The sequence below is a fragment of the Staurois parvus genome, unplaced genomic scaffold (genome assembly GCF_062004578.1).
Source record: "Staurois parvus isolate SC_StPar_1 unplaced genomic scaffold, SC_StPar_1.0 ptg000102l, whole genome shotgun sequence".
Lineage (NCBI taxonomy): Eukaryota > Metazoa > Chordata > Amphibia > Anura > Ranidae > Staurois > Staurois parvus.
Window position 1 is genome coordinate 5,702,479 of NW_028317898.1, and position 25,164 is coordinate 5,727,642.

A 25,164-nucleotide genomic window follows, 5' to 3' on the forward strand; every position below is an offset into this window, starting at 1 on the left:
AAAAGGGGTCATTTTGGGGGGTGGGGGCATTTTATGCCCAACATTAGAAGTTTATGCCACACATCCCTCACTCTTCTAACCACCGGAAGATCAAGCCTTTTCTGACACTTTTTGTTCACATGAAAAAATTCTGTATTTTTTGCTAGGAAATTATTTTAATCCCCCAAATATTATATATTTTTTTAAAGACAACCTAGTGAATAAATTGGTGGGTGCTGCAATTTTTTATCTCAAATGCAAATTAAAAAAAAAATACACTTTTTTTACTTTGAATGCACAAAAACACAATATATTGGGAAATTATTTGATAAAGTATAAAAGATGATGATATGTCGAGTAAATAGATACCAAACATGACATGCTTTAAAATTGCGCATGCCCCATGCAATGGCGACATAATGCATACATTTTTAATATCCATAGGCAACATTTTAAAAGCCTTTACAAGCTACCATTTTATATTTGCAGAGGAGGTCTAGTGTTAGAATTACTGCCCTTGATCTGACGTTCACAGCGATACCTCACATGCATGGTGCAACCGCTGTTTAAATATCGGCACAGGGTCAACGTTCGCACACACAGGTGTGCACGCGGGGGGGGGGGGGGGGGGCGCGAGGGTTTTTTTCAAAGTTATTTTATGCTATCAGAGGGAATGCAAATGTACCCTATAACTTCAATGGACATTGTAATATTTTCTTTTTTGAGAAATCTGGGGTCTATCAGACTGTACATATCTCCTCTGCCCTTACATTATCTAATCAAACCAAGATCGGTGTGATCAGATGCTTTCCCAATTTACAAATGGCGCTGTTTATATCCTGCTTTTTTGAGAAATCTGGGGTCTATCAGACTGTACATATCTCCTCTGCCCTTACATTATCTAATCAAACCAAGATCAGTGTGATCAGATGCTTTCACAATTTACAAATGGCGCTGTTTATATCCTGCGAAACTGAAGTGATGAAATGCTCGTAGCTTCCAATTTCTTAGACTATAGAGATGATTGGCACCATTCTCGTCTCCAATCAGCTCTATGTTCAGTTGGCAGAAACACAGGCTGCATTCTCAGGTTCCCCCGATTGCACGGGACTGCCCGTGAAGGCCGTGGAAGGCAGCGGGGAAGGGGGGCGGCATCATCTCCCACTGTTTGTAAAAGCAATTCTGCAGCTAATTAGCCACTAGGATTGCTTTTACATGAAAGCTGATCGCCAGCTGAAAAAAATGATATCAGGATGATGCCTGCAGCAGTAGGCATCATGCTGGTATAACCATTCAAAGTCCAGGAATGTACCAGTTTGTCGCTGATCCTTGTTGGGTATATATGCTATGTTCTTTTTTTTTTTTTGTATGCAGCCTGTGGACTGAATGAAAAAAAGAGAAGAAATATTTGCCAGAAAAAGTGTGTGGTATGCTCACCATTAGAATATAATGCCCTGCATCCATCCACTTCTAATGGTGGGCACACATTAGGTCACACGGTGCCACATGCGCCAGTTCCAAGATTGTACAAATGTCTAAATAGTGGCACGCTTGAATAAAAATTGTCCACGTATAAGTGGTACCCCATATGGAAAAAGGATGACACCAAGTCCTAAACTATCTTGCCACTACTCCACATGTAGTCTGGGCATCCGGAGGGCTCCATCTTTTCCCTCATAAATTTATGTATAGCTTGTTGCCTCTCACAGGTCTTATATATCTTGACCCCAAATCTGGCACACTTGCTGAGGAGAAATTGTTTGAATGCAAGGTGGCCAAAAAAATTAATGAGTGACTCATCAACGCAGATTTTTTGCTGGGGAGTATAGACATCTGCAAATTTTTGGTTAACCACTTCCAGACCGGCCGTTGTATATATGGCACTGCAGGGTCGGGTGGCCATTTATAAACTGCCTCTCCGCATCCAGCTTGTGCACGCTCCCCGGGAGCACGGAGCACTGCGGTCTGATGCCCGCTTTGTCCTCCGGACACAGTGAAACACCAATCATCGGACGGGACCTCTGTACAAGGTCCCGATCATGTGATCACTGATTGGCCAATCAGTGATCACATGCAAAGTAGTAAGCAAGATGTCACTTGTGACATTATTGCTTACTACGTGTGAAATCTGTGAATGATCACAGAGGTCACATGGTACAAGGCTATTCACAACAGCCTTGTACCATGTGACAAGCTGTGACCAATCACAGCTCACTCAGTAGTTCTCAATGGCTACAAGAATGCAGATAGAGAGAAAGAGAAATGATTGCTTTTACATCCTATATGGGTTTAAAAGCAATCAGTGTAAAAAAAAAAATCTTCCTCACCCCCCAAAAGTAGTACAGTGTCACCTTGGTGACACTGTACTGCTAGGGTGACAGTATGTAAAAAAAAATTAAATTAATAATATAAAAAAAAGTAAACATGTAAAAAAAAATTTGGCTTATTTATTTTTTTTACAAAAATGATAACGGAATAAATCTTGGCCAAGATTTATTATGAAATATTATTTATTTGCAAAATTTTATAAGAAAAACACTTTTTTTCTAAATTTTTGGACTTTTTCATTTACATAGCAAAAAAAATAAAAATCCCGGCAGTGAATAAATAACACCAAGCTAAAGTTTTATCTGTCTAAAAAAAATGGTAAAAAATTCATATGGGTACAGTGTTGCATGACCTAGCAATTGTCATTCAAAGTGTGATAGCGCTGAAAGCTGAAAATTGCCCTGGACAGGAAGGGGGTAAAAGTGTCCGGACTGGAAGTGGTTAAGATGATTTGCGAGGGGCTGAATTTTGTGGAGCAGATTCAGGGTCACCCCAAGGACAACAGAGTGTGTTATTGAAATGCATAAAACACATTATACTCTCATATCTATGCCTGGCCATGGCAACAGAGAACACGGGCATATGATGAATCAGGTCTGTGGACCAATACAACTGCAATTCATTTTTTTAGTAATGCCCATATTGAGGGTTAGGCCCCAAATGTAAATTCTGAAACCGTAATGAGTTTCCATGTGAATGGTCTGGCAAGGTTTGAATTTGGGTTGGCGGCGATAAATTGTTGTGCATATAAAATGCTTTGATCCACAATCAATGCATACAGATATTCCATGAAAAATAGCTCCAAAAAATCAAGGGGAGTAGTTAAATTTTCTATTTCCACCTGAATTTCAGGTTGGACAGTGAATGGGGGAAGAACGGGTGCTGCAGAATTTGTGGGTTGCCAACAGGAATTTGCAAGCACATCCAGAAGGACACTAGGGGCTCTACGGACCTGTGTGCAAATTCTTGGTGGTTGTGGGACAATACTTGTGCTCGCCACCGCACTAGCTTGTACTGCACTTATCGGAATCACCACATCACCAAGTGATACTGCAGTGCTGGTATGTGAAAGACCAGGATGTACTAGGCTGCTGGTGCTCACCAGTTCACCAAAAGATAGAGCGGCACTAGTACTGGCACTCTGCTGCATATGAGAGTCATCAAAATTTATTGGCAAGTGCTAACAGAGATCAGGCCTGATTCTGCGAACACTGCGGTTTTGTGTGCAATGTATCGAGTGACCGTGATCTACTGACACTGCACTTGCTGGGGGAGAAAGAGGGGTAAGTGTAGGGGCTAAATGCAGGTGCTGGCACTGATCCCACTAACGCTGCACTTTTGGGGACACTATACTAATGTGAATGCTGGTATAGTGCTGATCTGATCAAAGATATTGATCCATTCAGACACTATACTAGCAATGAAGGTTTATTGTGTATGAGCATGTTCCTGGCAATCAAGGGGTTAAATGTGATTACTGGTGTACTGACAGGCAATATAACGCTATCTGGGAGGGGCGTGAAAACCAAGGGAGTGCAAATCATTTATCTATATATACAGTGGGGATCGAAAGTTTGGGCACCCCAGCTAAAAATTTGTATTAATGTGCATAAAGAAGCCAAGGAAAGATGGAAAAATATCCAAAAGGCATCAAATTACAGATTAGACATTCTTATAATATGTCAACAAAAGTTAGATTTTATTTCCATCATTTACACTTTCAAAATAACAGAAAACAAAAAAATGGCGTCTGCAAAAGTTTGGGCACCCTGCAGAATTTATAGCATGCACTGCCCCCTTTGCAAAGCTGAGACCTGCCAGTGTCATGGATTGTTCTCAATCATCGTCTGGGAAGACCAGGTGATGTCAGTCTCAAAGGTTTTAAATGTCCAGACTCATCTGACCTTGCCCCAACAATCAGCAACATGGGTTCTTCTAAGCAGTTGTCTAGAAAACTGAAACTGAAAATAGTTGACGCTCACAAAGCTGGAGAAGGCTATAAGAAGATAGCAAAGCGTTTTCAGATGTCAATATCCTCTGTTCGGAATGTAATTAAGAGATGGCAGTCATCAGGAACAGTGGAAGTTAAAGCAAGATCTGGAAGACCAAGAAAAATATCAGACAGAACAGCTCACAGGATTGTGAGAAAAACAATTCAAAACCCACGTTTGACTGCACGATCCCTCCAGAAAGATCTGGAAGACACTGGAGTTGTGGTACACTATTCCACTATAAAGAGATACTTGTACAAATATGGTCTTCATGGAAGAGTCATCAGAAGAAAACCTCTTCTACGTCCTCACCACAAAAATCATCGTTTGAACTTTCTAAATGAACATATAGACAAGCCTGATGCATTTTGGAAACAAGTTCTGTGGACCGATGAGGCTAAAATTGAACTTTTTGGCCGGAATGAGCAAAGGTACGTTTGGAAAAGAAGGGGCACAGAATTTAATGAAAAGAGCCTCTGTCCAACTGTTAAGCATGGGGTTGGATCAATCATGCTTTGGGGTTGTGTTGCAGCCAGTGGCACAGGGAACATCTCACGAGTAGAAGGAAAAATGGATTCAATAAAATTTCAGCAAATTTTGGATGGTAACTTGATGCCATCTGTGAAAAAGCTGAAGTTAAAGAGAGGATGGCTTCTACAAATGGATAATGATCCTAAACACACCTCGAAATCCACGGGGGATTACATCAAGAGGCGTAAACTGAAGGTTTTGCCATGGCCTTCACAATCTCATGACCTCAACATAATTGAAAATCTATGGATAGACCTTAAAAGAGCAGTGCGTGACAGACAGCCCGGAAATCTCAAAGAACTGGAAGACTTTTGTAAGGAAGAATGGGCAAAGATACCTCAAACAAGAATTGAAAGACTCTTGGCTGGCTACAAAAAGCGTTTACAAGCTGTGATACTTGCCAAAGGGGGCAGTACAAGATATTAACTCTGCAGGGTGCCCAAACTTTTGCAGACGCAATTTTTTTGTTTTCTATTATTTTAAAAGTGTAAATGATGGAAATAATATCTAACTATTGTTGACATATTATAAGAATGTCTAATCTGTAATTTGATGCCTTTTGGAGATTTTTCCATCTTTCCTTGGCTTCTTTATGCACATTAATACAAATTTTTAGCTGGGGTGCCCAAACTTTCGATCCCCACTGTATATATGTGATTTTGTGCACCTGTGCCGCCCTGTAGCAGTATTTCTGCTATAGGGCAGTCAGGAAGCAGTTACAGAAGAGGTTTGTGTTATGGGACTGCGTTACTTTAACTGACAATTGCGGGGTCATGCAACGCTGCACCAAAATGAAATTTACATCTTTTTTTCCCACGAATTGAGCTTTCTTTTGGTGGAATTTGATTGCCTGTGCGTTTTTTTATTTTTTGCGCTATAAAAAAAGACCGACAATTTTGAGGAAAAAAAACAATATTTTGGACTTTTTGCTATAAAACATGTCCAGTAAAAAAATGTAAAAATCGAATTTCATCATTAATTTAGGCCAAAATGTATTCTGCGACATGTCTTTGCTAAAAAAAAATCCCAATACGTGTAAATTAATTGGTTTACATGAAAGTTATAGCATTTACAAATGGCGATATATACAGGTGAAACTCGAAAAATTAGAATATTGTGCAAAAGTTCATTTATTTCTGTAATGCAACTTAAAAGGTGAAACTAATATATGAGATAGACTCATTACGTGCAAAGCAAGTTAGTTCAAGCCGTGATTTGTCATAATTGTGATGATTATGGCTTACAACTCAAGAAAACCCCAAATCCACAATCTCAGAAAATTAGAATATTGTGAAAAGGTGCAATATTCTCGGCTCAAAGTGTCCCACTCTAATCAGCTAATTAAGCCATAACACCTGCAATGGGTTCCTGAGCCTTTAAATGGTCTCTCAGTCCGGTTCAGTAGGAATCACAATCATGGGAAAAACTGCTGACCTGACAGTTGTGCAGAAAACCATCATTGACACCCTCCATAAGGAGGGAAAGCCTCAAAAGGTAATTGCAATAGAAGTTGGATGTTCCCAAAGTGCTGTATCAAAGCACATTAATAAAAAGTTATGTGGAAGGGAAAAGTGTGGAAGAAAAAGGTGCACAAGCAGCAGGGATGACCACAGCCTGGAGAGGATTGTCAGGAAAAGGCCATTCAAAAGTGTTGGGGACTTTCACAAGGAGTGGACTGAGGCTGGAGTCAGTGCATCAAGAGCCACTACACACAGACGGATCCTAAACATGGGCTTCAAATGTCGTATTCCTCTTGTCAAGCCGCTCCTGAACAACAAACAATGTCAGAAGCGTCTTAGCTGTTCTAAAGAAAAACAGACCTGGTCTGTTGCTCAGTAGTCCAAAGTCCTTTTTTCTGATGAGAGCAACTTTTGCATCTCATTTGGAATCCAAGGACCCAGAGTATGGAGGAAGAATGGAGAGGCACACACTTCAAGATGCTTGAAGTCCAGTGTGAAGTTTCCACAGTCTGTGTTGATTTGGGGAGCAATGTCATCTGCTGCTGTTGGTCCACTGTGCTTCATTAAGTCCAGGGTCAATGCAGGCGTCTACCAGGAGATTTTGGAGCACTTCCTGCTTCCTTCCGCAGACGAACTTTATGGGGATGCTGACTTCATTTTCCAGCAGACTTGGCACCTGCCCACACTGCCAAAAGTACCAAAACCTGGTTCAGTGACCGTGGGATTACTGTGCTTGATTGGCCAGCAAACTCGCCTGACCTGAACCCCATAGAGAATCTATGGGGCATTGCCAAGAGAAAGATGACAGACATGAGACTGAACAATGCAAAAGATTATTGAAGCATCCTTGTCTTCCATAACACCTCAGCAGTGCCACAGGCTGATAGCTTCCATGCCACGCCTCATTGAGGCAGTAATTGCTGCAAAAGGGGCCCAAACCAAGTACTGAGTACATATGCATGCTTATACTTTTCAGAGGTCCGATATTGTTCTATGTACAATCCTTGTTTTATTGATTGCATGTAATATTCTAATTTTCTGAGATTGTGGATTTGGGGTTTTCATGAGCTGTAAGCCATAATCATCACAATTATGACAAATCAGGGCTTGAACTATCTTGCTTTGCATGTAATGAGTCTATCTCATATATTAGTTTCACCTTTAAGTTGCACTAAAAGGTGAAATAAATGCTGAAATAAATGAACTTTTGCACGATATTCTAATTTTTCGAGTTTCACCTGTATATACCGGAATTTGAATTTTTTTTTAATACTAATAATGGCGGCAATCAGCGACTTATGACGGCGATCAGTGACTTATGGCGGCAATCAGCGACTTATGGCGGACATTCTGGCACTGGGGGGGAACTGACTTGCGTCACTGACATCCCCAGTGAGACCAATACAGTGATCAGTGAAAAAAAAACAAAACACTGACACTGTACTAATGGCACTGGGGAGGAAGGGGTTAACATTTGGAGGCAATCAAAGGGTTAACTGTGTGAGGGGAGTGTTTTACTAGGGGGCGGTGGGGTGTGGTGTTCACAGTAACACACTGATCCATACAGCTGTGCTCAGCTATCCGGATCAGTGTGATCAAACTGGCAGGGAGGAGAGCTGCAGTGTAAACACTGCAGTAGTCCTCCCTGTCAGTGTTTCGCCAGGCTCCGATGGGTAATCACCAGCCTGGACCCGGTGATTGACACCCACGGCCGCGATCGGTGGCTCAGGTAGAGCAGTTACACGCTTCGTGCGCAAATGTTGGGATCCAGCCAGATGCCTAGAAAGGCAGCTGGCTCAGCCTCTCTGAGCTGCAGAGAGCCTAAGCCAGCCGCTCCCATCCTCTCCACAGCTCAGTACTCCAGTGAACATTGGAGGGGCAGAGCAGAGAGCCAGCGACTGAAAGACATCGGCTCTCTGCTCACTGAAGAGTGAGACCTGAGTGATCAGTGGTGGTTAATCACTTATTTCTCTGTGTAGAGGCAGTGGGTAACAGGTGCAGCATTGGAATTATAGATGAGTGTGAATGTTTGTCTTTTTGGAATCGTTAACTTCTCTTTTCATAGGGTAACATCACACTTTTAAGTGCTTTTCCACTTTTACAGCTAAACTGGGATAACGCTTACTTTATGTTTGTTTAATGTTCTCATTTACATAGCTTAACTTAAAAATGCTTTTATATTTTTATAAAGTTGCTGCTGATATTTAACTTGTTTTTCTCAGGAAACGCCAGAACTGAAGTTTTTCTCTACTATGAAATGTTAGGAAGAATGCTGGGAAGTTAATTTACCATCATTAAAGTGGTATTAACCATTTGCCGCCCGGTCAATGGCCGTTTGGCGGCTTCAAAGGTGTTGCTGCATTCCGGGTGCACGCCATTTGGCGTGCTCCAGCACATGTGCAGTTTGCGCTAATGCAGAGCGGCGCAGCAGCGCGATCTGTCATCGGCCGTGTACCTCGGACACGGCCGATGACAGATCCGAGTACTGGCTCCCCTTGCTGGTACCATGTGACCTGCCGTGACCAATCATAGCAGGTCACATGACAGTTGTATACAATGGATGGCTTCATTCATGCCATCCATTGTATACTAGTGCCTAGCTGTGAATGGTCACAGCTAATCACATGTACATGTCATGTGATTAGCTGTGACCAAATCACAGCTAAGCACAAAAAAAAAAAAAGCTGAATGAATCGATTTCATTCAGGTAAATGCTTGCTTATAGCAAAGTAATTCTTTGCTATAAGCAAATTGTGTAAAAAAAAAAAAAATACTGATCACTTCCCCAAAGTAGTACAATGTTACTATGGTAACATTGTACTACTTTGGTCATAGTAAAATATGAAAAAAAATCTTAAAAAAAATGTAATAAAAAATTAAAAATAATAAAAAAATTTAAAAAAATATATATATTTTTTTTTCATACTGTCACCAGTCAGTGTCGCTGTTCACCACCATGCCAGTTATATGATGATGCTGTACTGCACTGGTGACAGTATGTAAAAAAAAAATAGTGAAAATAATTTTTTTAATTTTTTCATTTTCCGAAAAATTATGACAAAAAAAATACAACTTCAAAAAACTCGCCATGCCTCTTATGAAGTACGTCAGATTGTCTACTCTGCAAAAAGGGGTCATTTGGGGATATCTGTACTATTCTGACATTCTTGGACCTCAAGAAATTAGATTGGATGTCAGTACTTCAGGATTGATCAATATTCAGATCTATACCATAGTTTGTGAACTCTATAACTTTCCTACAAACTAAATAATACATCCTAATTTGGGTTATTTTCACCAAAGACATGTAGCAGAATACATCTCAGCCTAAATTTATGAAGAACAATTATTTATTTGTAAACTTTTATAACAGAAACAAAGAAAAATGTGTTTTTTTTTTCAAACTTTTTGGTCTTTTTTTGTTAATTTAGCAAAAAATAAAAACCCCAGCGGTGATTAAATACCACCAAAAGAAAGCTCCAGTTGTGTGAAGAAAATGATAAAATTTTAGTTTGGGTACAGTGTTGTATGACCGCGCAATTGTCATTCAAAGTGTGAGAGCGCTGAAACCTGAAAAATGGCTTGGGCAGGAAGGTGTAAAATTGCACGGTATTGAAATGGTTAAACCCCAAACCAAAAATGTAATATATTGCAGTTTACCAATCTTTAGATGTGGTAGCTGGATCAGTTTTCTTTTTTAGTCTTTTTTACCGTGTTCTCACCTAGTGATCCAGCCAGTGACAACTCCTGTATTAGAGGGCCCCCACTCTAGATGAAGGAGCAAGAGACACCTTTGGACAGCAGCATTGGGGAAGAGGAATGTTAGATACACTAGTAGATTGTAACTAGCCATCGATGATGCAATTTTCTTTCCTGCAATCACGGGTTACACTTGTCCAGCTCCTATCTGACCTACATCTTGTGTACATGGACCCTTAAACAGTGTACACAAATTATGTGATTGTCCCCTTATATTGTCTTACCCTTTCATCTCATTTCTATCACTTTGTTCTATTAGTGTTTCTAAATGCTTTCATGTCAAAAACCTTGGCCTACACCTCTGAATCATCATCAATTATTGCATAAACTCAGTACCCAATAAATACTACAGGGACAAATAATATGGCCACTGACCTTAGATATCCAAGAAGGCTACTCACTCTTCTAACATTTTTCAGAAGTAGAGAAGGAAAAAAGTATTGTTAATGTGATGCTTTTTTGATGACTAAGTAAAAATGCATTTCTAATATGTTATTTAGTCACTACCAATGTATCACTTAAAAATACCTTTTGCCTTCCATACCTGTGTATTTACAGTTGTGCTCAAAGGTTTGCATACCCTGGCAGAAATTGTGAAACTTTGGCATTGATTTTGAAAATATGACTGATCATGCCAAAAAATGCTCTTTTATTGAAGGCTGATGATCATATGAAGCCATTTATTATCAAATAGTTGTTTGGCTCTTTTTAAAATCACAATGATAACAGAAATCACCCAAATGGCCATGATCAAAAGTTTATATACCCTAGAATGTATGGCCTTGGTACAGACACACAAACACACAAGGTGACACACATGGGTTAAAATGCCAATTAGAGGTAAAATGCCAATTAGATGTTAATGTCCCACATCTGTGGCTGTTTAAATTGCAATTAGTGTCAGTGTATAAATAGTCAATGAGTTTGTTAGCTCTTACGTGGAAGCACTGACTAGGCTAGATACTGAGCCATGGGGATCAGAAAAGAATTGTCAAAAGTGCTGTGTAACAAGGTAATGGAACTTTGTAAAGATGGAAAAGGACATAAAAAGCTGTCCAAAGCTGTGTGTTTCAGGAAAGAAATTCTCTGCGTCTAATACAATTCTAAGTATTAACTCATGCAAGGTCACTTTGCTGTATATAGTTTGTTTTTTTTTTTCAAATAATGTTTTTGTTGCACACCAAGAAGACAGTTTAAAACAGTTGCTCATCCTTATTCTTGTTTGTGGGAGGGAGTAAAGTTTGCCATACGCTGAATGAATGACAGGTGGTTTCTGGTGAAACAGATAAATTTCGAGTCATGGGTGGTCTAAGTAGCTCTCTATTGCCTAACATCCAAAGATCGAAGAAGCTGGCCAGGTAATTCTTGGCCGGACAGCGACCAGAGCCTATCAACTGCAGTCATCCACTATATTCTGACAATCGCCAGTGCTGGTTGTCAGGATACAATGGGGACGCTTAACTAAAACTGGAGCACTCAGAATCTGGTGCAGCTGTGCATGGTAGCCAATCTAACTACAGCTTACTGAGTTAAGTTTTAACAGTAAGACCTGGAAGACGATTGGTTTCTATGCAGAGCTACACCAGATTTTACACTCTCTAGTTTTAGTAAATCAACCCCAATGATCTCAGGAGGAGATTCATGCATCTTCTCTGTATTGCACTGAAAGAAAAATATCTATTAGTGTGTGACTAGCTTAAATTAGAGTGTGAGCAAGCTAAACCCCTGGTTTTAATGTGAACTGTTAGACAGTGTCACTTTGGTTTGTTGCAGGCTGGCTGGAAAGTGCACTGGGAATTTTTGTTTGTTGTTTTTTGACATGTGTCACCCTTCTATGTCCTTGCTGCAAAGGCCAGTTATAGGTTGTTGTGGTTGCCATTTTTTTGTACTGTTGGTGAACTGGTGAGGGTACGCACTGGATACCTTCACTGCCATTGTGCTATTGCTGGTGGCCAGTGCATCCATATACCTTTAAGGAGGGGTGAGCTCCCTCCAGGCATACCTGCCCTTAATCTATCCATTATTATATATGTGCTCCAACTCAGGAGACTCTCAAAATTGTGATTTTATTAAGGGGTTAAACTTGGATAGGATCTAGGGGTATATGGGATGCCCAGGGAACTGTACAACTTGAGAACAACTCCTTAGCAACTATGTACAAAAATGCAGATTAGCAACAGTCTCTCTTTAAGAAGCACTAAACCCCTTCGGTGTATCTTCTTAGACCCTGGATGATTCCTCCTCTTCACCCAGTTGCACTGAGAGTATTCCCTGGGCAAGGGGCCCAGAAGCTGTCAACACAACAGTCCCAGATGAGAAGCTAGTTGGTTCTTGCATTTGACCTCTCTCTCCCCTTATCTGGCCTAGTAAGTGTAAGAGTTCTCAAACTATCTTCTCCTGTTAGCTTAGTGGGTTGGTGGCTGCCTTCAGACCTTACGCTGGGCTGGCTCCTCCCCTACTACACAGGTTGTCCTCCCCAGGAGCCATTTAGGCAGTGGCTATCCTCTTTTCTAGTAACCTACCTGTAGGTAGGCTCCTTTCCCTGGGGCCTCCTCCCAGGCTCCTGACTCCAGCCTCAATCCATATTCCACCTGACACTGCACACTATTCCCCAGGCTCTCTGATTTTTGAGGGTTGCCTTGCCCAGCCTCCTGCCAGGGGACTGGCCAAGGTCCCTCAAACATGCAGATCTGGGCCTCTTCCCTTCCTCTCCCCTGATTCCAGAAAGCTCTCATGTTTCTGGAATGGTGGGAGGGCTCCAGAAGCCTTGACTTGTTAGAGACTCCCAGCCTGTCCTGAGGTGACCTCACTATCTCACTCCCAGGCTGACTCATCCCCAGGCTGCTACTCAGCCTGTATCTAGAAAATAAAAAAACAAGCATCTTATCTAGCTAACCTGGAAGACGTTACATTTAGATATATTTAACCTCTGAGTAACCGAGGTTTATCTTGATTTGCATTCTTCCTAAGGACCAGGGGAAGCTGTGAATAGCAATTTTATGAGAATTGTATTTCACTCTTTTATATATGCAAGCTTTGAAACATTTCACAATTTTCACCCAGTTGTTGCATAAAAATGACATACCATTGCAGAGTTCCCCCACTCTTCTCACACGTGTAGAATATCTATCTCAATTCTGCTAATAAAGTAACCTTCCGTAAAGCTGTTCTAAGTTCTGTACTATGTCTTCAAGTGTAGCTTTCTTAGATTTTGTTCACACCATGGTGTTAGAAAATGCACTGCGTTTACCTCAATGAGCATAAAGTATTCATAGCATTTAAAATGTAAAATGTGATCCAACAAATGACTTGATTTGTATGTGTAAATCAAACCTTGGTGGTACCCTGAGGAATTTGGAGAAGACAACAGATGTTCATAGTCTGTCTCACCCAATCATCCAGATGGAATTTACAGCCATTAAACTTGGAAATGTTTATTATAATTGTATACAGGTAGTTGTAGTTGGCAAACATGTATAATGTTTTTTTTATAAAAAAGTCTAGCTTTATTTATCTTTGACACTAAAATGCGGTATATATTGTTTCATTTGCAACAGTCTTACGCCAACCATACACTGAGCAATGTCCCTGTCAACACTCTCCTATCAGATATCCTTTAATTGAAAAATCAAGAGAGCCAAATAGAAAATTGTCAGCCAAAGAGGCTGCATCCAATTGCATGCAGCTCCTATTCAGAAATTTTGATAGCCACCAGTGCGGCCAGCAGAATATAGCACTGTACATTCTTTTATCTGCATTGTACAGTGTGGATGAAGGGATCTGTTATATTTTTTTCTTCTCCGTTCAGCCCGCAATATATCAGTGTATGACCAACTTTATTGAGATCTTGATAAAGTGACAGGAGAACTGGAAAAGGTGATTATATACTTCTTTTAATACTATGTTTGGTCTAACTGTGCTTTTGGTCCCAATCCGGACACTGAAGATCAACTTGATGGATTTCAACTGTGGTTCACACCTTATCCGGAATACAACTCCCATTATCACATCACCTCATAAACAAAAGACTCCACATAGTGCGTAAACTTTAAACATTTTAAGATCCAAATAAAACACAAAACGCGCACTCACATGTATAAGGTGCCCAACTGCACCAAGTATAATTTAGCCTCTGATATAAATTGCTCCTCAATCTGGAGAAACTGTGCCATATTGCTCACCGGCTCTATGTTGCAATGTGTCCTCAGTTCAAGTCGTATGATCCAAACACATTCCCCTTGAGAAAGTCACATGACGAGTGAGAAAACGCGTAGGGTAGGAGCTTTGGATGACGTCACAATGCAACACAGAGCCGATGAGCTTTACGGCGATAGCGGTGTACACTGATCTGCACACAGTAATACTGGAGGACACATTGCAACATAGAGCCAGTGAGCAATACAGCACCTGCAGTGTAAATTGATCCGTTATATGGCAATACGGTTAATATCGGATGACACACTACTTAAGCCTTGTTACTGCTGATGCCTCACAGCACAGTTTCTCCAGATTGCGGAGCAATTTATATCAGAGGCTTATTATACTTGGTGCGGTTTGGCACCTTATACAGTTGTGTTCAAAATAATAGCAGACATCACTAACCTGATCAATCACTGTTTTTGGTAGAAATGATATTTCTACATGGCAAATAATTGACTAGCAGGTGTAGTAGAGGAATAGAAATCCAACAGACCCAACAGTCATGACATGCATGCTGCTGATTCTGTGTAATTGAATCACTAATTGAAAGGGTAATGTTCAAAATAATAGCAGTGTGGAGTTCTATTAGTGAGGTCATTCATTCTTTAAAAACAGGTGGCAGTTATTGCCTTATTTAAGGAAGGAAGGCAGCAAATGTTGTACATACTGGTTACAGTGCATTTCTCTCTGAAATTCTGAGGAAAATGGGTCATTCCAGACATTGTTCAGAAGAACAGCGTACCTTGATTAAAAAGTTTATTGGAGAGGGGAAAACATATAAAGAAGTGCAGGAAATCATAGGCTGCTCAGCTAAAATGATTGCAAATGCTTTAAAATGGCAACCAAAACCTGAAAGACGTGGAAGTGAAAAACTACCATTCGAATGGATAGAATAGCCAAAATTGCAAGGACTCAGCCAACAATCAGCTCCAGGAAGATCAAAGAAGGTCTAAAGTTACCTGTGAGTACTGTTACAATTAGAAGACGCCTATGTGAAGCCAAGCTATCTGCAAGAAGCCCCCGCAAAGTCCCACTGTAGAAAAAAAGACGTGCTGAAGAGGTTACAATTTGTCAAAGAGCACATTGACTGGTCTAAAGAGAAATGGCACAACATTTTGTGGACTGATGAAAGTAAGATTGTTCTTTTTGGGTCTAGTGGGCGGAGACAGTTTGTCAGACGACCCCCAAACACTGAATTCAAGCCACAGTACACTGTGAAGACAGTGAAGCATGGTTGCGCAAGCATCATGATATGGGGATGTTTCTCATACTATGGTGTTGGGCCTATTTATCGCATACCAGGGATCATGGATCAGTTTGAATACATCAGAATACTTGAAGAGGTCATGCTGCCTTATGCTGAAGAGGAAATGCCCTTGAAATGGGTGTTCCAACAAGACAACGACCCCAAACACACCAGTAAACGTGCAACATCTTGGTTCCAGACCAACAAGATTGACATTATGGAGTGGCCAGCCCAATCCCCGGATCTTAATCCAATAGAAAACTTGTGGGGTGACATCAAAAATGCAGTTTCTGAGGCAAAACCAAGAAATAGAGAAGAACTGTGGAATGTAGTCCAATCATCGTGGGCTGGAATACCTGTTCACAGGTGCCAGAAGTTGGTTGACTCCATGCAACACAGATGTACAGCAGTGTTAGGAATGGACTGGCCAGCAATGGTGGGACTCACCTGCCTTTTGATCTGCAGTACCAGGGCTGGCCAGCGGGTGCTCCCAGCAATCAGAGACTCAACCTTTCAGCCAGCTAACACCTGGAACTGATGATACTGGTGTATTTAAGGGATGGCCAGACTTGCAGACTCTGCCTTGGTATTGTGTTTGTCCTGGGCCCTGTATCTGTCCTGCATCCTGTTTCTGTTCCTTTGCTGACTTCTCCTGCTCTGATCCTGGCTTGTGACCCTGACCATCCCTCTGTCTGACCCTCTGTACTACGCTGCTTGCTACCTGTTCTGATCCCTGGCTTGTGACCCGGACCATCCCTCTGCCTGACCCTCTGTACTATGCTGCTTGCTACCTGCTGAACCTGGCCTGTGACCCCGACCATTCTCCGCTTGCTCCCCCTGTACCTACCTGCCCAATTGATATTGACCCGGCCTGCCTGACGACGCTTGCTTGTATATACTGTTATCTGTGGGTGGTTTGGTTGGGTTTGTTTGCACTGTATTATGTTTAGTATTGCACTGCGTTTATGTTTGTACTGTTAGTGTTAATAAATTATATTGTTTATAACATATCTGAGGTCTGCGTTTCCCTGCTTCAGTCACACACCTCTGGTCATACCTGGGAGCCCTGACATTACACCAAGGCCAATCCTGACCAGAAGTGGCTGCACAGGGAAGCCATCTTAGCTTGTTGATGGGAAGGATGGATCTTGAGGAGGTTGAGTATTTATATCTGCTAGTGTTTGATGACAGGGAGTATGCTTATCAAACTCTGAAGGAGTATACCCGGGATGAATTGCTAGAATGTATACGGCTCGCTCATGTTCTAGTAGATCAGGGCACAGTGTTCTCTGAGGTGCAGCCATTGATTGAGGTTTGTGCAGAGTTGGTTTCATCTGGTTCCCCCGAATGCAGGGATGAATTTTTGCCACCATTTAGTGCAGACCAGGTAGAGTCCCTGGTGTGGTTATTAGAGGATGATGTGGGTTACTTTCTGGAGCGTTATTCCACATGTTCACCACAGACACTGAGAGATTGTATAAACGCAGTGCAGTCATTGACCAGACAGGCTTTGTGTAAGCTCAGCTTTGTTCAACCCCTACTGCAGACATGGACAGATTTGTTGCACCCAGCCTCAGTCAGCTTACAAAGACCCAGTCCTGCTTCTAACTCTACTCCTGTATTCCCACCAGCTCCTCCAGTTACAGCCCAGTATACTTGGCTATCTACCGCATGTCAGTACCCTGTTCCCACTCGCTGCACCTATCCTGCCTTTAACCCTGTAAAAAAGCCCTCTGTAGCAACTGCTCGCTCTCCTGTTCCATCCTCCAGTTCTTCTCTGTCTCCAGCTGCTCCATTCGTTTGCAGACCTGCGTTTACTTGCAGTGCTCCAGTAGTTAAAACCAGAAAAAAGCGAAAATTCTTTCCAACCAATACCATCCTGCCAGTATCCAAACCGGTGAGCCTGCCTTCCGTGGTTCAGACTGATGCCTCTACTCGGCCTGAAGCCTCTACTCGGCCTGAAGCCTCTACGCGGCCTGAAGCCTCTCCTCAGCCTGAAGCCTCTCCTCGGCCTGAAGCCTCTACTCGGCCTGAAGCCTCTACTCGGCCTGAAGCCTGTACTCGGCCTGATGCCTCTACTCGGCCTGAAGCCTCTACGCGGCCTGAAGCCTCTCCTCAGCCTGAAGCCTCTACGCGGCCTGAAGCCTCTACTCGGCCTGATGCCTCTCTTCAGCCTGAAGCCTCTACTCGGCCTGATGCCTCTACTCGGCCTGATGCCTCTACTCGGCCTGATGCCTCTACTCGGCCTGAAGCCTCTACTCGGCCTAATGCCTCTACCCAGCATGATGAACTGATCCAGCCTGACGATCCTATTAGGCCAGTTGACTCGATGCCCGCTGTTGATCCAGATGATCCGGTACCTGATCCGGTGCCCGCTGTCGTGCCAATTGACTCAGAGCCCGCTGTCGTACCTGGTGACTCGGTGCCCACTGCCTTGCCAGATGACGCGGTGCCCGCTGGCAAGCCAAATGACCTGATGCCTGGTGACCTAGTGTCCGCTGTCATACCTGATGACCCGATGCCCGCTGTCGAGCCAGACAATCCGGTACCTGATGACCCGGTGCCCACTGTCGTGCCTGTTGACTCGGAGACCACTGCCTTGCCAGATGACGCGGTGCCCGCTGTCGAGCCAAATGACCTGATGCCTGGTGACCCGATGCCCGCTGTCCAGCCAGACGATTCAATGTCTGACCCTGTGCCCGCGGTCATACCAGTTGACTCGGAGCCCACTGCCTTGCCAGATGACGCGGTGCTCGCTGTCGAGCCAAATAACTTGATGCCTGGTGACCCGATGCCCGCTGTCCGGTCAGACGATCCAATGTCTGACCCAGTGCCCGCGGTCATACCAGTTGACTCGGAGCCCACTGCCTTGCCAGATGACGCGGTGCCCGCTGTCGAGCCAAATGACCTGATGCCTGGTGACCCGATGCCCGCTGTCCAGCCAGACCATCCAATGTCTGACCCAGTGCCTGCGGTCATACCAGTTGACTCGGAGCCCACTGTCGTGCCTGGTGTCTCGGTGCCCGCCAATCCGCCTGGGGGCCCGAGACCTGTTGCTCCGCTTGGGGGTCCAGCGCCCGCCGCTCCGCCTGGGGATCCGGCGCCTGCCGCCCCGCCTGGGGGCCTGAGACCTGTCGCTCCGCCTGAGGGCCCGAGACCTGTCGCTCCGCCTGAGGGCCCGAGACCTGTCGCTCCGCCTGGGGGTCCGGCACCTGCCACTCCGCTTGAGGGCCCGAGACCTGTCGCTCCTCCTGGGGGTCCGGCGCCCGCCGCTCCGCCTGAGGGCCCGAGACATGTCGCTCCACCTGGGGGTCCGGCGCCCGCCGCTCCGCCTGAGGGCCCGAGACCTGTCGCTCCACCTGGGGGTCCGGCGCCCGCCGCTCCGCCTGAGGGCCCGAGACCTGTCGCTCCACCTGGGGGTCCGGCGCCCGCCGCTCCGCCTGAGGGCCCGAGACCTGTCGCTCCTCCTGGGGGTCCGGCGCCCGCCGCTCCGCCTGAGGGCCCGAGACCTGTCGCTCCACCTGGGGGTCCGGCGCCCGCCGCTCCGCCTGAGGGCCCGAGACCTGTCGCTCCTCCTGGGGGTCCGGCGCCCGCCGCTCCGCCTGAGGGCCCGAGACCTGTCGCTCCGCCTGGGGGTCCGGCGCCCGCCGCTCCGCCTGAGGGCCCGAGACCTGTCGCTCCGCCTGGGGGTCCGGCGCCCGCCGCTCCGCCTGAGGGCCCGAGACCTGTCGCTCCTCCTGGGGGTCCGGCGCCCGCCGCTCCGCCTGAGGGCCCGAGACCTGTCGCTCCGCCTGGGGGTCCGGCGCCCGCCGCTCCGCCTGAGGGCCCGAGACCTGTCGCTCCACCTGGGGGCCCGGCGCCCGCCGCTCCGCCTGAGGGCCCGAGACCTGTCGCTCCATCTGGAGGTCCGGCGCCCGCCGCTCCGCCTGAGGGCCCGAGACCTGTCGCTCCGCCTGGGGGTCCGGCGCCTGCCGCTCCGCCTGGGGGCACGATGCCTGTCGCCCCGCCTGGGGGCACGATGCCTGTCGCCCCGCCTGGGGGCCCGATGCCTGTCGCCCCTCCTGGGGTCCCGGTGCCTGTCGCCCCGCCTGGGGGCCCGGTGCCTGTCGCCCCGCCCGGGGGCCCGGTGCCTGCCGCCCCGCCCGGGGGCCCGGTGCCTGCCGCTCCGCCCGGGGGCCCGGTGCCTGCCGCTCCGCCCGGGGGCCCGGTGCCTGCCGCTCCGCCCGGGGGCCCGGTGCCTGCCGCTCCGCCCGGGGGCCCGGTGCCTGCCGCTCCGCCCGGGGGCCCGGTGCCTGCTGATCCGCCCGGGGGCCCGCTGCCTGCTGCTTCGCCTGGTAATCCGATGTGCCTCTGCCCGGAGTCCTGCCCGATGTGCCTCTGCCCGGAATCCTGCCCGATGTGCCTCTGCCCGGAGTCCTGCCCGATGTGCCTCTGCCCGGAGTCCTGCCCGATGTGCCTCTGCCCGGAGTCCTGCCCGATGTGCCTCTGCCCAGAGTCCTGCCCGATGTGCCTCTGCCCGGTGTGCCTCTGCCCGGAGTCCTGCCCGATGTGCCTCTGCCCGGAGTCCTGCCCGATGTGCCTCTGCTCGATGTGCCTCTGCCCGGAGTCCAGCCCGGTGTGCCGCTGCCCGGAGTCCTGCCCGGTGTGCCAGTCTTTGATATCCCGCCAGTTGCCAGACCCGGGCGGTGGAACATTTTGCCCAGCTAGGACTGTTTGGAGCGTCCTGAGGCCGCTCCTTGAGGGGGGGGTACTGTTAGGAATGGACTGGCCAGCAATGGTGGGACTCACCTGCCTTTTGATCTGCAGTACCAGGGCTGGCCAGCGGGTGCTCCCAGCAATCAGAGACTCAACCTTTCAGCCAGCTAACACCTGGAACTGATGATACTGGTGTATTTAAGGGATGGCCAGACTTGCAGACTCTGCCTTGGTGTTGTGTTTGTCCTGGGCCCTGTATCTGTCCTGCATCCTGTTTCTGTTCCTTTGCTGACTTCTCCTGCTCTGATCCTGGCTTGTGACCCTGACCATCCCTCTGTCTGACCCTCTGTACTACGCTGCTTGCTACCTGTTCTGATCCCTGGCTTGTGACCCGGACCATCCCTCTGCCTGACCCTCTGTACTATGCTGCTTGCTACCTGCTGAACCTGGCCTGTGACCCCGACCATTCTCCGCTTGCTCCCCCTGTACCTACCTGCCCAATTGATATTGACCCGGCCTGCCTGACGACGCTTGCTTGTATATACTGTTATCTGTGGGTGGTTTGGTTGGGTTTGTTTGCACTGTATTATGTTTAGTATTGCACTGCGTTTATGTTTGTACTGTTAGTGTTAATAAATTATATTGTTTATAACATATCTGAGGTCTGCGTTTCCCTGCTTCAGTCACACACCTCTGGTCATACCTGGGAGCCCTGACAAGCAGTTCTCAGAAACAGTGCTTATACAACTAAATATTAATTAAGTGATTCAAAGGAAAGCAAAATCTTCAAACATTTTTCAGTTTATATAGTGAATGTTTGAGTTTGTAAAGAAGAATACAAACACTGCTATTTTTTTTGAACAGTCTAATATTCACTTTTTTTCAATTTATTTAGAGGAACAACACAAATTTGATCTATTTTTCTTCATGTTTTGATTTGGAATAGAATGTGTACAGTTGCAAGAAAAAGTATGTGAACCCCTTGGGATTACGTGGAGTTTTGCATGAATTGGGCATAAAATGTGCTCTGATCGTCATCTAAGTCACAACAATAGAAGAACACAGTCTGCTGAACATAATACTACACAAACATTAGATGTTGCCATGGTTTAATTGCACATAACATGTAAACATTCACAGTGCAGGGAGGAAAAAGTATGTGAACCATTGGACTTAATAACTGGTTGACCCTCCTTTGGCAGCAATAACCTCAACCAAACATTTCCTGTAGTTGCAGATCAGACCTGCACAACGATCTGGAGTAATTTTGGACCACTCCTCTTCACAAAACTGTTTCAGTGTAGCAATATTCTTGGGATGTCTGGTGTGAATCGCTCTCTTAAGGTCATGCCACAGCATTTCAATCGGGTTGAGGTCAGGACTCTGACTGGGCCACTCCAGAAGGCGTATTCTGTGCTGTTGCAGCCATTGTTTTGTTGAATTACTTGTATGCTTTGGGTCATTGTCCTGTTGCATCACCCATCCTCTGCGGGGCTTCAGTTGACGGACAGATGGTCGTACGTTTTCCTGCAAAATGTCTTGATAAACTCTGGAATTCATTTTCCCATCAATGACAACAATCCGTCCAGGCCCTGAGGCAGCAAAGCAGCCCCAAACCATGATGCTCCCTCCGCCATGTTTTACAGTGAGGATGAGGTTTTGATGTTGGTGTGCTGTGCCTTTTTTTCTCCACACATAGTGTTGTGTGTCCTTCCCAAACAACTCAATCTTGGTTTCATCTGTCCACAGTATAATTTGCCAGTAGTGCTGTGGAATATCCAGGTGCTCTTTTGCAAACTTCAAACGTGCTGCAATATTCTTTTTGGACAGCAATGGCTTCCTCCGTGGTGTACTCCCATGTACTCCATTCTTGTTTAATGTTTTCCTTATTGTAGATGTGTCAACAAAAATGTTAGCATGTGCCAGAGATTTCTGTAGGTCTTTAGCTGACACTCTGGGATTCTTCTTTACCTCATGCAGCATTCTGCGCTGTGCTCTTGCTCTTGTCATTTTTACAGGACGACCATGCCTAGGGAGAGTAGCAACAGTGCTAAACTTTCTCCATTTGTAGACAGTCTGTCTTACCGTGGACACATGAACATCAAGGCTTTTGGAGATACTTTTGTAACCCTTTCCAGCTTCATGCAAGTCAACAATTCTTGATCGTAGGTCTTCTGAGAGCTCTTGTCTGCGAGGCATGGTTCACATCAGACAGTGCTTCTTGAAACCAGTAAACCCAAAACAGGTGTGTGTTTTTTAAGGGCAGAACAGCTGTCAGCAACACATCCAATATCATCACACTGATTGGAGTCAAGGTTGGCTCACTCCTGGCTCCAATTAGCTCTGGGAGAAGTCACTAAGCTAGGGCCTCACATACTTTTTCCTCCCTGCACTGTGAATGTTTACATGTTATGTGCAATTAAACCATGGCAACATCTAATATTTGTGTAGTATTATGTTCAGCAGACTGTGTTCTTCTATTGTTGTGACTTAGATGACGTTCAGAGCACATTTTATGCCCAATTCATGCAAAACTCCACGTAATCCCAAGGGGTTCACATACTTTTTCTTGCAACTGTAGTGTTCCCAATGCATTTGTGTGTATGGAAATAAAAGCTATTAGAAGGATTTTGAGCTTTATTCACTTTTTTCAACACACTGCTATTATTTTGAACACAACTGTACATGTGAGTGCACATTTTGTATTTTATTTGGATATTAAAATGTTTAAAGTTTACGCACTATGTGGAGTCCTTTGTTTATGAGGTGATGTGATGGTGGGAGTTGTATTCTGTACAAGGTGTGAACCACAGTTGAAATCCATCAAGTTGATCTGCAGTGTCTGTATTGGGACCAAAAGCTCAGTTAGACCAAACATAATATTATGTAAGGTCACACTGCTGGAGGTGAGCAGACATCTGGTGGTGGAATCTTGCACTTTTATGTTTTGAAGCACTTGGTGATTACAGATGTGCTTTAATGAAGATTATTGGACTTTATACTCAAAATGTTAATTCAATAAAATCTGAGTACTTACCTATTTTTTAATTCACTCTGGTCCAGTCACATGATTCTGCAGCTCTGTGTAATGGAAAGCTCGACAATGGTTCCAGGGGCCAGGTGTCACCCATTGACTCCTATGACCCAGCAATTGTGAGCACTCCTTTTCCGCTGCAGCAGCCTCTCATTGACACATGGAAGCCAGAGCTGCATGATCATATGACCAGATAAGACCGGATTAAAAATAGGTAAGTACACAGATCTTTTTTCATACAGTTTAGGCAGGATAGGTTATATATAGCTATATAGTAAGAATAGTTATAGTTGGGATTTCCTTCCTCTTCAAATACAGTCCCCTTAAATTTTTATGCAGCAAGAATGAGATTTGAAGGTATTCTCTTCTCTATAAATTAAGGAGAAGAACAGTATTTGCAAATTAATAAGAATGTAAATTATTATCCATTTGGTATAAACACTTTTATAAACAACTGACCTTTTGGTACCAGGATAGAAGAGGTGTGTCTGCTAAAATCACTTCCATTTGCAGAGGAAAGAAGTAGACATTCTTAATAGAAGAAAATACTGAAAGGTGTTTCTTTTGAACTTCCTCTTCATTTGTTTCAGTCATTCCTTTCAAGAAAAAGACCACTGATCTGTTAGGATAGTGGCGAGCTGCTGATTCAATGGCACATAGCACCAGTGATGTTGGTGGCAGTTTATCTCTAGTTTCCAAAAATATGATAGAGTCACCACTTTTTAAAATGTCAGGACTTAAACTTTTGGAGGGAATATTTGATATTGGGATTGCTTCCGTAGATTTTGTTTCCAATGATGTTTTGTCCTTTTTGTGGTTTTCAGCATCCTTTGCAGTCAAAACTTCAGTAGTTTTTGTTTCTGCAGACGTAGTAGGTAGAGATTCGTAATTGTTCTGGGTTGGTAGCAATTTTGACTTTAATGTCTTGATTATATCATTTTCAGAGAAAAACATTACATAGTTCAAGGATGAATCGTTAAACCTGGCTTTGTATAAGAAACCAATGACTAACAAAAGAAGAAGGAAGATCACTATCCTCTGGGTTTTTATCATGGTTGTAAAATATGCTTTTCAGTCTGCAAAGGAAAACAAATTTATTATTCAGATAAAACATGGCATGCTCATAAATGTGGAAGATGATTACAAATTGTTTGCATATATGTAACTTTTCTAGAATATGTGATTTCCAAAGAGTCTTTCTATAGCCAACACTTCTTTTTTTTTTTTATAAACTGGAAAAGGATCAGAAACTCTTTCGGGTTTTACTGCTGTTTAGGGCTACATCCACTCCATCTACTTCTACTGACAGCTTCCCACTGTCACTGGTTCCTAAGGAAGTCTTGGATGCTTGGGAAGAGGATCTTCCCAATCTACATAAGAACAAGGTGTCCCCCCTGGCAAGGCACCCCCCATGTTGTGAACTTGTATGGTTCAGGAGGATGGCCACATTCTTCTACCCCTTTTCCTGGCCAGGCAGATTGCATGCTTTGATTTAGGGTCTGGTATGGATTTTTTTGCTTGACGTCTCCTTTAAAAACTGTAGCAGACCTGACACACATTTGTTTTTGTTTTTTTGGGTACAAGGTACCTCCTTAAAGCCCATACCACACTCAAAGTATCTGGTATGTATTTAGGGAGAAGGGGGGGGCTATACAAACCTTTTTTGTTTCTTGCTGTAGGCTGTGCTACAGCAAAAATTACATTTACAAACAAAAAGTGATACAGGTTAAATTGCTGGCAAATGTCATTCATTGCCAGATTCATAAACAGATATATTCAAAGGCCCCAATACACATAGCCATCAAAGTCATTTGACAGCACTTTTAGAACTTTTATCCTTTGTAAAAGTCAGTGCTGCTACAGCACTTCCCGTACATCACAGAGTGCATCATTAAAGGAGAAGTACAGCTAAAGCTCTTTTGGCTGTACTTCTCCTATGGA

At 44.6% G+C, this 25,164-nt stretch overlaps 1 protein-coding gene across 1 annotated transcript in view; it reads right to left on the reverse strand.

Moving 5' to 3' along the window:
* The window catches only part of LOC149467763 (alpha-1,4-N-acetylglucosaminyltransferase-like), a 35,475-nt gene extending 11,183 nt beyond the window's left edge, over positions 1 to 24,292 (reverse strand). The window contains exon 1 of the mRNA XM_089671261.1: positions 23,683 to 24,292. Coding sequence (XP_089527387.1) covers positions 23,683 to 24,276 — 594 coding nt within the window. The 5' untranslated portion in view covers positions 24,277 to 24,292. The remainder of the gene's footprint in view (positions 1 to 23,682) is intronic.
* Positions 24,293 to 25,164: the final 872 nt, after the last annotated feature.